Here is a 13,748-nt window from a genome sequence, read left to right as displayed (position 1 = left end):
GAAAATACCAGAGTTCTTTTAGGTGTGATATCTAAAATTGGTTAAAAAATTGGGGTTGGCACCATTTCCAACTCTCCATTACGTCAACTAGATCAGAAGGCAGAGCTTGGGAACAATGATTATAAAACTGAGAGGTTTTGATTGTGTGTGTCTGTATGTGTGTTGGGGATAGAGGGAACAAAGAAGATGGAGAATGTGGGGGTGGGTAGTCAAGACCCAGATGTGAGATACATAGACCAAGACAAATAAGCACAATGAGAGGTAGAGAGTTCCCCATAAGTGGAAGAATTCAGGAAAACAAATGAAGCAATTTCTGAGGTGAGGTCAGATAGACCAGAATTGCCTCTGGGGCAAATAACTTAAATGTTCTCAGCCTCATTTACTTCATCTCAAGAATGAGAATTAAATACCAAATTCAACCCTGACCAGCACAGATCAGTTAATTGGACATTGTCCCACAAAGCAAAAGGTCACGGTTTGATTCCAAGTCAGGGCACATGCCTGGGGTGTGATCTTGGTCTCCAGTTAGGATGCCTGTGAAAAGAAACTGATCAGTGTCTCACATCAATATTTCTCTCCTTCTCTTTCTCCTTCCCTTCTCTTTAAAAAAAATAAAAAATAAAAACACCAAATTCAAAATGTTAGCTTAAGGATTTAAAGAGAAGACATGTAATGCTGTGCAGTGCCTGGCATACAGTGGGTACTCAATAACCACTGGTTGTTGGTATAAATCACGTTTCCTCATCCTCAGCACTGTTGACATTTTGGGCTGGATAATTCTTTGTTGTGAGTGTTCCTGTGCACAGTGGAAGGATTAGCCATACCCCTGGCCACTACCCATTAGATGCCAGCAATATTTGCCCAGTAGTGACAATCAAAAATGTCTCCAGACATTGCCTGCCAAGCGTCACCAGTTGAGAACCACTGTTTTATGTCAGAAAAGGAGCATGATTTTTCCTAGGTGTGCTGGGCCATGGAGTAGGCACATTTCACATTTCACGGTGCTTAAAATGAGCAAAGAAATACAGAGGCAAGATGCATTTGGGGCTTTGCCAAGTTTCCACTAGGTCCTGATTTTCTTCTGACTGAATAATGAGTTCCCTGGAATAAGAGAAATCTGACAAAGACAAATGGAGTTCAGAGAGAAACTCTGCTTGCCCTATGACCCACAACTCTAACACAGGATGAGAAGAGCACTGGGTCTCTGAAAAACTACACTAATCCCATAAGCAGTTCACTACCTTGACGAAGGTTGTTGTACTCACTAAAGCACATCTCTCTGTTTAACTAGTTATTTAGAGAAACATGGTACCAAATGGGATGGGAATTAACCTTCATTTAAATTGTAATTAAGAATCTGCTAACCATAAAGAAGTTGGAAAAGGCTGAGGATGTAAAATCTGATAACGCATGTAGGTGGCTTATTTTATTTAGCATGATATTCTCCACTTCAACCCATGTAAAAATGATTAAAAAATACATGTAGATGGTGGGCTGGGAACATTTTAAATGGATTAGTATATTTGCCTTCACTTGTGGTGCCAATTCTGGAAAAAATGTATTTATTGATCCAAAGATGCATAGTAGTTTAGATTAAAAATTCACTTAAGGTTGGGTCCATATCCTTTTGTAACATCAATAATTCTTGTATCAAAGAATGAGGAGCTAGATGCATACATGCACAATATCACAAGCCAAGTGTCAGATTCTGACAGACATGCATGCCTATGACTAACAAGATTTATACTTTGGGGGCTTCAAATGATGTAATTATTCTTAGCATCAAATACACTGTATCTGGAGCAGAACTTCAAACTCAATTTCTTCTGCTTCTCTTCTCACCAATCCTCAGATGCTCTGGTGTTGTCTTTAGTATCAATATACCAACTGGAACCTGAGGAGGGAGCGCCCTGGTGTCTAGCATGGTAATTTCCTCCTCTAGATTATCAGAGCCCATTTACATACTTCTAGCAGGTCATACATAGCAGAGTCATAATTGTTAAATCATCAATATTTACACATTGCTTGGCCTGTGGACAAATCTACACTCAGACATGTCTACACTTAGATGTGAAGTAAAACTGACATGACGAGAGAGAGAGAGGAAGTGATAGAGATAGAGAAGGGAGAGAAGAGGAGGAAAAGAGTTGAGATGGAGAGGGAAGGAGAGTGGAAAGGGGAGATTTCTTCAGCATTTTACAAAAAGCTCAGAGACTGAAAAATCTGATTTCCTTCTTTGATCTCAGCTAAGTAAAGATGAAGCTGAAAGTTAGAAATTAGAATTTGATTCTTTGAGCACAAACATTCTCTGTGCCTGCCTCTTGTTTTCCTCTGTTAGTGATGGTCTTAGCCTGTATTTGAAAATGAGGAGCCTTGTTTTGTTTGGGGAGTTAAAAATCCACCTTCCAATGATCTAATGGAGTGGACCTCCAAGAACAGAAAGGTAGTTAGATGCTTAATTTAATAATTGTGATCTTTGAAGTAGTATTGAGCTGAGCTCTCTCCTTGGAGAACCTGAGGGAGGAGGTGCATGGGGTGGACGGATTGGAGGGTAGTAGAATTGTGAGGCATGCACTCAGTTAAAGGAGGGTGGTGTCACTTTCCCCCCATGGGGCTAAGATATTACCCAGTAATGGGAAGGAGGATAAATAAGATTAATGACAATAGTACTGTTACAGTTAAATTCCATTAGTTTATCACTTTCTGTGCCTTTCCCTGTGCAAAGTGCTTTACAGGCATTAACTCTTCCTTTGCTTTTGGCAGCCCTGTGAAGTTCTACATTATTATTAATGCCATTCTACAGATGAAGTAAAAAGGTTTCCAACTGTGAAATAGTAAGTCATACAGGGGCATTAAAATTCAGGACTCAGAATTTAGCCACTGCCCTTGAGATCATTAGCCTGAGAGTGTGAGCTCATGCTCTGCAGTTCACTTGTTCTCTGACTACAGGCAGACTTTCTCATCTCCCAAGGTCTCATTTCCTAACACCTGGGATCCATAAAGGCAAGTTGAAGGAATCGGGCTGATTCTGGTGGGTCTCCTGCTCTCTTGGGATTATTTTGAGGCTGGACAAGAAAGATGAATAAATTCGGAAGGCACAGGGCATGAAGCAAATGTGAGCCACCATACACTGCATACCTGCAAGGATAAACACTTTTCATCCCATAAAATCCCTTTGGTCAGCCTGTTTCCTTTATGGGAAAAGCAAAGTTTGAATAATACAGCTCCTTCCTTCTCCACAGTATCTTAAGGTGAAAATGAATTCTTCTTAACTGCAGTTACTTTAAACCAAAACTGTCATCACAAGGGTTCACCCAAATGTGGGATCGTGTTTATTATACACTCATTGTTAGAGCATTCTGTCTGCCCTATAAGATATTTTTTAAAACCTACTTTACATGAATATAAAAAATAAACCTACTTTGACATGAGATCTGAAAATGGCTCAGAACATCCTTTCACAGAAATCTAAGATATTGGCTTTAAAACTGTACTCTAAGGAACATGACAAAATTATGTAACCAGCTATGACATTTTAATTCCACAATCACACACTATTCAGGTGGCCTTTCTTCTTCCTGAGAACTGATATGTACTCAACTGTACAAAAGGCACTTACTGCAGTACGTACAGTGACTGGCTGATACATTTGTCCTGATTTTCTAACTATTATGTCATTCAGCCTCAGTAACATTAAGTTAATCCCAATGACATTTAGATTTTTACTTAAAGATATGCCATCTTATTAAGCATATTCAGTAGAAAATAAATTTTAGAAAATAGCCATTAATCAGCTTGGCCCCGTCTGTCTGTAATTGCTTGCCTCTGCTTGCAAGTATGTAGGACATCAGTCCTTGTAATTTCTGACTTATAGTACACATTGATTCCGGACATTTCTGAAGCTTGTTTTTTTTAAATCATAGATGTCTTTCCTGTGCAGAACAGTACATTTAACACAAGCAGGAAATTCCAGTTATGCTAGCATTATCCATAGCTCCACATGGATTTTGTAGGCAAGAAAAAAAACCCTAGAACCATACAATGTGAAGAAGAGTCTAGGGGTTTTAGGGCTTGGTTTCTCCATATCTATAGTTAGAGAGTATAGGAGCAGTCCAGGTGTATAACCAGTCTGTCTCACCCATCCCCACCCCTCTTACTTCATAGCACATTGCCTATCAGGATTTTGGATCACTTTTCATGGTGGTTATGAATTTGGGCCCTGAATTTGGAGATATCTGGATTCTAATTCTTTATCCTCTGACTATTAGTGATGGATGTGACCTAGGAGAACTGTGTAACATCTCTGAGTTTCCCTTTCCTCATCCATAAATGTGAATAATAATATTATAAGCTACAATTGTTGTAAGTATTAAATCAGCTTGACACAGTAGAAACTCAATCAAAACCAGTTGATATTATTGTTGTTCTATCAACACTATGAATATCCTCATCACTTTCCTACATATTGATCTTATATGTGCATGGTCTGTAATGTCATGTAGAGCCAGATAAAAAATTAATTTTTAGCTTATAAGGATACCTGACTTCTTTAAATTGTTTGTATTAGTTCATGTTAGCATCATATGGTAAGTTTGTTGTTTCAGACTAAGTTTATTTGACTTAGAGAATTCAGAATTACAGAATAAAGAAAAAATGGCTGTTTTGTTAAAAGCAAAGCAACAACAAAAAGGAATAGATGATAACAAGAACAGAAACACCCAAGTAATGATCAGTAGCCATTTTCGTGAATAGATAGGATTGGTTCATATTGTTAAAATGTGAATCAATGCTTTTCTAGTTTTTAAGAGTATTGTTATGTATGAACCACCTTCCACCAATCTTGATCACACTGTGGATTTGCTTTAACCTATTAACTCATAATTAGAAGTGGGTATAAGAGCCCACCTTTGTTCCTCCAATCACAGCCTTGTCACAGTGGGGTTAGAATGGATAAGGCTCACCTTGTGCAGCTGCAGTGACATCACTGGTCCTCCACATTCATTCTGCCTCTGTGACTCTTAGGACTCAGGCTCATTTTTTTAAATATTTTATTGATTATGCTATTACAGTTGTCCCATTTCCCCCCTTCACTCCACCCTGCACACCCTCTCCCACCCAAATTCCTCCCCTCTAGTTCATGTCCATATGTCATGCTTATAAGTTCTTTAGCTTCTACATTTCCCATACTATTCTTGCTGTCCTCCTGTCAATTCTTCTCCCTACCATCTATGCTACTTATTCTCTGTACCTTCTCCCCCTCTCTCCTCCTCCCACTCCCCTGTTGCTAACCCTCCATGTGATTTCCATTTCTGTGGTTCTGCTTCTGTTCTAGTTGTTTGCTTAGTTTTTGTTTTAGGTGTGGTTGTTAATAATTGTGAGTTTGTTGTCTTTTTACTGCACATGTTTTTTATCTTCTTTTTCTTAGATAAGTCCCTTTAACATTTCATATAATAAGGGCTTGGTGATGATGAACTCCTTGAACTTGACCTTATCTGAGAAGCACTTTATCTGCCCTTCCATTCTAAATGATAGCTTTGCTGTATAGAGTAATCTTGGATGTAGGTCCTTGCCTTTCATGACTTGGAATGCTTCTTTCCAGCTCCTTCTTGCCTGTAAGGTCTCTTTTGAGAAATCAGCTGACATTCTGATGGGAACTCCTTTGTAGGTAACTGTCTCCTTATCTCTTACTGCTTCTAGGATTCTCTCCTTCATTTTAATCTTGGCTAATGTAATGATGATGTGCCTTGGTGTGTTCCTCCTTGGATCCACCTTCTTTGGGACTCTCTGAGCTCCCTGGCCTTCCTGAAAGTCTATTTTCTTTGCCAAATTGGGGAAGTTATTCTTCATTATTTGCTCAAATAAGTTTTCCACTTGCTCTTCCTTGTCTCCTTCTGGTACCCCTATAATTTGGATGTTGGAATGTTGAAAGATGACCTGGAGGTTCCTAAGCCTCTCCTCATTTTTTTGAATTCTTGTTTCTTCATATTTTTCTATTTGGTCATTTTTTCTTCCTTCTGGTCCACTCCCTTGATTTGAGTCCCAGTTTATTCCCCAACAGTATTGGTTCTCTGTGCATTTTCCACCATTTCACTTAGTGTAGGCTTCATTTTTCATCTAACTTTTGACCAAATTCAACCAGTTCCGTGAGCATCCTGATCACCAGTACTTTGAACTGTGCATTTGATAGGTTGGCTATCTCTTTGTTGCTTAGTTGCATTTGTTCTGGAGATTTGATCTGTTCTATCATTTGGGCCTTTTTTTTTTTGTCTTGATGAGCTTGCTACATAGTGAAGGGCGAGGCCTTAGGTATTCACCAGGGTGGGGCAACCCACATCTCTACTTTGTGCTGCTGTTTGTGGGGGAGGGGGTCTGAGAGGGAACAGTGGTGCTTGCTCTGGTCTCTGCTAGATTTCAGTCTTTTCCACTGCTTCCCCCAAGCAAACTGGGCCCTTCTGGTGCTGATTTCCATGTGGGTGGGTTTGTGGACATCCTAGGACCCTATGGGTTTCTCCAGTGAACTCTTCTGTGAGGCTGGGAGTCTCTCCCAGCACCTCAACCCCCACAGATGTTTTGAATCAGTGTTTTGAGGCTATATTTTCCTGCACTGGAACCCTGGGTTGTGTGGTCTATCTCACTCCCCAATTTCACCAGGTTTATTTGTGCTTGAATGTGGGACAGCCTGTTTGATAAGCCGCCATACCAGTTCACAATCTGCCACCTCACTGGCTTTGCCCACTGCTACCCTGTGCCTACAGTTTGCCAGCCACCACCTGCATGCCTGGGGTCCACCAGCCACTGCTTTTTTTTGCTGTGACCTCTCTCCACCAGCCATCTGACTCTCCCTCTCCTACCAGTCTGGATGAATGCGTCTGTTTTAACTCCTTGGTTGTCAGACTTCCATACAGTTCAATTTTCTGTCAGTACTGGTTGTTTTCTTGTTTCTAAATTTTTGTTGTCCTTATTTTGGTTGTGCGAGGCACAGTGTGTTTACCTATGCCTCCATCTTAGCTGGAAGTCCAGGTTCATTTTTAAATTTACTTTTATCTGCTAAGTTTCACTGAGGAGACTGTCCTTTCCTATGACTAGAATTGAAACAAAGTCTACCCAACATAGTACAAAATTCAGGATTTTATTTTATCCTGCTTAAGGATGAGTAAGGCTATGCAGAGATGAAGTAGCATGCCTTCACAAAATTATTTCATACAAGTAGAATGTAGTTTTATATAACAAAATAGATCTTTTTCTACTTAATAGGCAAATTAGCTAAGCCAACTTCTACTCTCTAGAAAACTTCAGTATTCTGTGAGAATGTCTACAAGTCTCCAGAAATGCATGCAAGCATGGTGGCTTTATGGTATCTATATATCTATCTGTTTCTCTATGTATCAATCTATTTTGTGTGTCTTTCTGCACAGCACAGGAAGAATGAGCCCAAGAAAGGTGACTGTATTAAAAGTATTTTAAAACCATTTAGAATATTTATTGGCCCCATCTTAAGAGGAAAAATTTTTAGAAGACCCCTGTTAAAAGGTTTAAGTCCTGATCACTCTTCCTTTTCCAGGATAATATATTAAAAAGCTGCAAATCTGATTTTTTACAGTCTCTTCAAACTTTATCACAAAGTTTACAAATAGAGATTTCTCCTATTTATTCTTCAAATGTTTTTATTTTAAGGATAAGTTCTCTATAATACATAGACTAAATCAGAGATCTATAAAACTCCTTTATTCACATACTACCTAAAAGAAATCTTCATAACTGTGTTCTTACTTGCATAAAGCTGACATATAAATTTGTTTTGACCATAAGTCTAAATTGCAAAGAATATAATTTCTGCCATATGATAAGTATTAATATTTAAAATATATTCGTTGCACCCTGGCCAGATTGCTCAGCTGGTTAGAAAGTTGTCCTGATATGCCAAGGTTCTGCTTTGAGCCCAGGGCACATACTAGAATTTACCAATGAGTGCATAAATAAGTTGAACAACAAATCAATGTTTCTCTCTCTCCTCCCCTCCCCTTCCTCTCTCAAAAATAATGTCAATAAAATAAAAAATTTTAATGAATAAAGATAAAAATATACTTTTTGCATTTATTTAAAAATCAATAGAATGAAATAATTATTTGATATTCTCTACCATCTATTGAAAATTAGTAAATAAATTCCTCTTTAACAATTGGAAACTTTACATATTCCTTTTGTTCTCTTTGAACTTATATTTTTATTACACTTCTCATACAGTTATAGCTTCATATTTTTTGTATGAGAAGGCATTGTATCAATCAATATTTTATCAATATTTCTTTGCAACAAATATATGTATATAAATTTACATGATTTTTTATTTACCAGTGACCCTAATGCTTTAAATATCAAAATTTTCTTTTGGGTTGGACGTTGTTACAAATATAATGAGTGTACTGCTGTCCAAAACAACATAAATGTATTATAAATTTTAATAAATAATTTCAAATTTTTTAAAAGTTAAATTTTTGGTTTTGTTTATTAGGTTCCACTTATAGGTGAGATCATAGGGTATTTTTGTCTCTCACCACCAGGTTTATTTCACTTAGCATACCTCCAGACCCATGCATGCTGTAACAAAGGATAGCAGCTCCTTCTTTCTTTCTGCTGCGTAGTATTCCATTGTGTAAATGTATGATAGTTTTTTGATCCACAAGGGGAAGGGTCATCAAGGAACATGTGTAAAGGACATATGGACAAAGTCAAAGGTGGGTAGGATCAAGGATGGGAGGTGGGGATGGGTGGGGCTAGGGGGAGTGGTGGGAGAAAAATGGAGACAACCGTACTTGTACAATAATAAAATTAGTTAAATTTCTATTAGAAATGTATGGGACTGATTTTACCTCAATTAGTTTATATTTTGGGGGATGAATATTATTTACATCTAGAATGGGGCATGATTCAGCATAAATTCTATTCCCATTTTATAGTTGTGTTGAGAGCACTTGTTCACATAAATGAATAGATGAGAATGGCTGAAATTTTGTTATAGCAATGTCATTGCTTTATTTGAACTCTAGCTGAGTTTCATGCCTTAGATCACCAATAATTATTTCAATGATCTATCACCTGACAAGCAGATTGAAAGAAAAAAATGAAAACCTACTTATATGCAAAATAGTGCATTACCCAGGCATTAGAATCACTCACTTTTGCCAAACCCAACACTGATATTGCAAATGGTCCTTTCTCTAGTGCCACAAAGGTTTTGCAGTCTAGCAATGTACTATGTAGTAATATTTGAGATAAAAGAGAAAGGGAGGTAATTACCTCTCTTTAGGTAATTAATTACCTCCATTTAGGTAAGTAATTTCCTACTCCCATTTTCTCTCACAAAATGGGAGTAGGTAATTAAGAAAGAAGACAGAAAGATGTAGGGTATTTGCAGTAAGGTAAATTTTAGGTAAGTGTACATGTGAAGGTTGAGAAATTTAAATTTTATTTCCTAAAAATTATCCATGGTCATGTACCCCTCTGAGAGTTGCTGTGTCCCCTTAAGTGCCTGTGTGTCCCTGTTTGCATATGCTGGACTCTATTGGTTTCACCCATGTGAGTTCTTGAACCATTGCATAAGGAAAAAGCAACTAGGAAATTGTTGGTTGGTGGTGGTTGGGAAAGAATGAGAGAGAAACAGTGAGGCAGATATTCAGAGATGAACATCGTTTTCAATCGAACCTACTCTATGCCCAGTCTGTTGGGTATTAAGATAATATGCAATTTAAATAAGCAGAAGTGAGAAAACTGGTTTACTACCTCCATAATAGTGGAATTATAAATAAATCTGCAGCAAGCCTCACTACTCTTTCTTTGATCTCATGAGATTTCCAATCATCTATTTCAGAGGAGTTTTTTGCAAGTCTTGTGATAATTTTCCAACACAAAGGCACAAAATAATGACAGACATCATGTTTTAGTTTTACATCCAAAAGATTTGGTTGGAAAAGAATGAGATTGCTTTAAAAATACCCTTCCTGAGGGCTTGGGTAATTCTAAAGCCCTTCAAGCATTGGAAAAAGAAATTTAAGAGGACAGAAAAGAAGTTATTGCAAAGAGCAAACTACTTACAATGAGTGGACCTCGGTTGTTTTCCCGATACTTGTTCTGGAAGAAAATGTAAACGACAGTGGCGGCCAAGGAGTACAGGAAGGCAAACACAGCAACAGTGACGAAGAACTCAGCTGAAGATGAGGAGTCGCCAATAAGGGCCAGCTTCTCCCGCTCCTTTCCCTCACAGGTAGGCACCTCAAATGTCACCTGATGCAACCTAAAATGCCAGATTTGAAACACTCTGTAAGTGCTATGGAGAGAAACCTGGATGCCATGTCTACATGTTCTCTAATGCAAAGTGGGAAGTGATTAGGGAGTTTTATGGCATGTCTGTGAGACAAGTTCATTAATGAAATGACAGCAGTTATAACTGCAAACATAGAAGGAAATATTGCAGTTAAACATCATGCCATTGGGTTTCACACTCACTGTCACTGGAGAGAGAGGGGAGGAGGGAAGGGGAGGGGCATCTGAAATTATGATGAATTAGAGCATGACATCCTCCTGCTTAATTCTTCAGGGCCTACCCATATTAACTCGGTCTCAAAATCTAACTCCTAAATGTGACCCACTTGGTCTTACGACATGGTCCTGGCTTAGGGTCTTTTCCCCAACTGTTCCCTTTTCCTAAATCTTGCTGCACCCTGATATTTCCTATAGCTGGATAGTTCTTGGCATTTAGGTGTGAGCTCAAATGCCTTCTCCTGGGATTGTCTTTTCCTGTCCATTATCCTAAAATAGCTCCTTTCCCTAAGACATTTCTATCATAACACCCTGTTAAATGTCAGTCTTAGCACTCATTACCAGCAACACTATCTTGGTAACATATTTGACTACTCATTTTTTTCTGTCCTACTGCCGCCTCCAGGACTATGGAGATATTAATTTTCTTCTCTCTGTATTCAAATTCTTGACATTCATTGGACACTTACTAATAAGGAGTTGGATAAGTGAATGATCATTCTTGATTCTGTAAGATAAATGATAGATCCTTCAATAGATTTTACCGGACTTTTAGAGCATCTGTTTTAGACATTAAGTTTTATCAGGACAGCATCAAGGCTAAATATATTACTTAACAGAGAAAAATAAGATTTGGGGGGAGGCAATACATCCCGCTTAATAAATGACACCTAAGGAAGATGTGTTATAACTGGTACATTAGCTCGTGTGTGAACTAGATGGTAAACTATAATTCAGTGAAGAAGCCCCAATTCTGCTTCTTCAGAAATGAACTCATTTTTCCTTGAAGTTGAGGGAGGCACTCCTAAGTAGACATAAACAAGGTTTAGCAATGTCAGTAAAGTATGTACCACTTGTAATACTACCTACAAGAGTAGCAATGATAATAAAACCATTGACGAACCTGTTAAATTCCTGACTTAGAAGAAATTTTTCTTACTAAGCAAAACTTAAGCCCTTAAGAAAGTTTTGTTGTGCACATTTTCTTATAATTTATAAATAATATAATAATAAAATACTAATAATAATGGCAAATAACATATTGGAGCATTTCCAGTGTGCAGATATTGTGTTTTTGTGCACTATTTAATTTAATTTTCATGGCAACTGTATAACATAGGTACTTTATTGTCCTCTCCCACCTTACAGATAAAGAAACAGGCTTAGAAAGATTAAATTATTTGTCCCAAGCTACAGGGCTAATAAATTGGGCCAGAAATTGAAATTTGAGTCAGATGCCAGAGCTTGATTTTTTAATCTCTGTATTAACCTGTTTCTGTTAAATAATGAGAATATTAACTAGGATGACTGTTTGGGTTTTTTCTTTTTTCCAAAGTAAATTTTATAGACCACTTAGCTTCAGGATCATAAGGGGCTTTGTTGAAAATATACATTTTAGGGCCTTGTCTCAGACCCACTGAATTAGAATCTTGAGTGGGTATAGCCTCATTGATTGACAAAGCAGAAAAATCCAGTCCCCCTCAGTTCTTTATGTCTCACAAAACTGTCCTTTTTTATTTACTGCTTGACTTGAAAGACAACTTTTTATATAGTTCATTTGATTTTGCTTGATCACTGAGCCTCCTCCTCTTTCTATCAAACAGAGAGGTGGGTACCTTCAGGAAAAATCAGGGAAATAGAAGCATTCACCATGGTTTTACTGCACAATAGAACACCTTTTCTCTCTTTACCAGAGCTATTAAAATATTACTCAATAGTTTAGTGTGTGGCAAGGCTGAAAATAAAATTGATTTAAAAAGTAATCATACCAATTATTCTGATACAGGTGATTTTAAGATAATGTACACTTTTCCCCTCATTATTTTATAATATGTCATTCATCCAACAACTTTTTAACAAGTAGGTCTGCATTTCACACAATAACTAGATGCTGGGGATAGAGTGGAAAACAAAGATAAGATGGATGGTCCCTACCCAAGTTGAACTTCAAGTTTAGAGGGTAAAGAAAGATTTTCTGAGTTGAGCCCTTGGCTAGTCTAGGGGTAGGATGGTCAAGACAAAACTTCCTATGGAAGTGATTTTAAAGCTGCAGCTTGAAAAATGAGCAGAAGTTATCCAGATGTTGGGGGTGAAAAGCACAATTAAATATGATTTTACATCCACTAGGATGGCTGCATTAAAATTATTATAAAATTGGAATAACAGGTTTTAGTGAGATTTGACTGATATAACAAGACTGAAATAACATGTTTGAATTGGGAAATAGGAATTTTCAAAATATTTCAGCAGGTAGAAATAAAAATGTTCTAATCCAATATGCAGCCACATTGGAAAACAGTATGGGAATTTTTTAAAATAGTTAAATATAGAATTATCATATGATCCAGCAATTTGTCTCCTAGATAATTACCCAAGAAAAATAACATTTTTCTGCACAAAAACTTGCACAAGAATGTTCATGGCAGCCCTAAAGTGAAAACAATCCTGGTGTTTATTAACTGATAAATAGATAAATCAAAATGTAGTATATCCATAGGATGAAATATTATTCATGCAACAGCATGAATGAACCTTGAAAACCTATGTTAAGTGAAAGAAGCCATACACAAAGGACCCTTTTAAGATTACATGTGTATGAAATGTTCAGAATAGGCAGATTTATGAAGACAAACGTGGATTATGCCAGGGGACTCAGGAGGATGGGAGAATTGGGGGTGATGGCTAACTGTTATGGGTTGCTTTCAGGGTAATAAGAATGCCCTAAAATTGATTTTGTTGATAGATGCACAACTTCACAAAATTACTTATGAGAATTCTATATTTAAATGAATAAATTGTGTGTTATGTGAACTACATTTTAATAACTCTGTTAATAAATAGGTAAGAAATAGTATGTACCAAGATCATGCATAGGCAAGTTGCAGAGCACATGGGGGGAGGTTAACTATGGTATGAGAAACTGGAATATCATAGGAAAAGGGGCTGGTGCAGGATCAGATGGAGAAGTAGCCAGAAGTCCCCACTGTGAGGTCCTGTGGGCCAGATTATAGATTTGAGTCTTTCTTAAGACAAACGCTGGAAAGACTTTCTTATAATAAACAACATATAAAACAAAAATAGCAGGTGGATAGCCCTGGCTGGTGTAGCTCAGTGGACTGAGTGTGGCCTGCGAACCACACGATTGCAGCTCGATTCCTAGTCAGGGCGCATGCCTGGGTTGCAAGCCAGTTCCCAGCGGGGGACTCATGAGA

At 37.7% G+C, this 13,748-nt stretch overlaps 1 protein-coding gene across 2 annotated transcripts in view; it reads right to left on the bottom strand.

Annotated features, from left to right (window-relative positions):
• Window positions 1-13,748, bottom strand: part of SYNPR (synaptoporin) — a 348,200-nt gene that overhangs the window by 46,929 nt on the left and 287,523 nt on the right. For both annotated transcript variants that reach the window (XM_037040860.1, XM_037040861.1), the window contains one exon: window positions 10,093-10,291. In XM_037040860.1, coding sequence (XP_036896755.1) covers window positions 10,093-10,291 — 199 coding nt within the window. The remainder of the gene's footprint in view (window positions 1-10,092; window positions 10,292-13,748) is intronic.

This window comes from Sturnira hondurensis, unplaced genomic scaffold, assembly GCF_014824575.4.
Source record: "Sturnira hondurensis isolate 20B ecotype Veracruz unplaced genomic scaffold, ASM1482457v3 Scaffold0002840, whole genome shotgun sequence".
In the NCBI taxonomy this organism is placed as follows: domain Eukaryota; kingdom Metazoa; phylum Chordata; class Mammalia; order Chiroptera; family Phyllostomidae; genus Sturnira; species Sturnira hondurensis.
The sequence above is the reverse complement of the archived record's forward strand: the minus strand, read 5'-3'. Positions and strand labels throughout refer to the sequence as shown.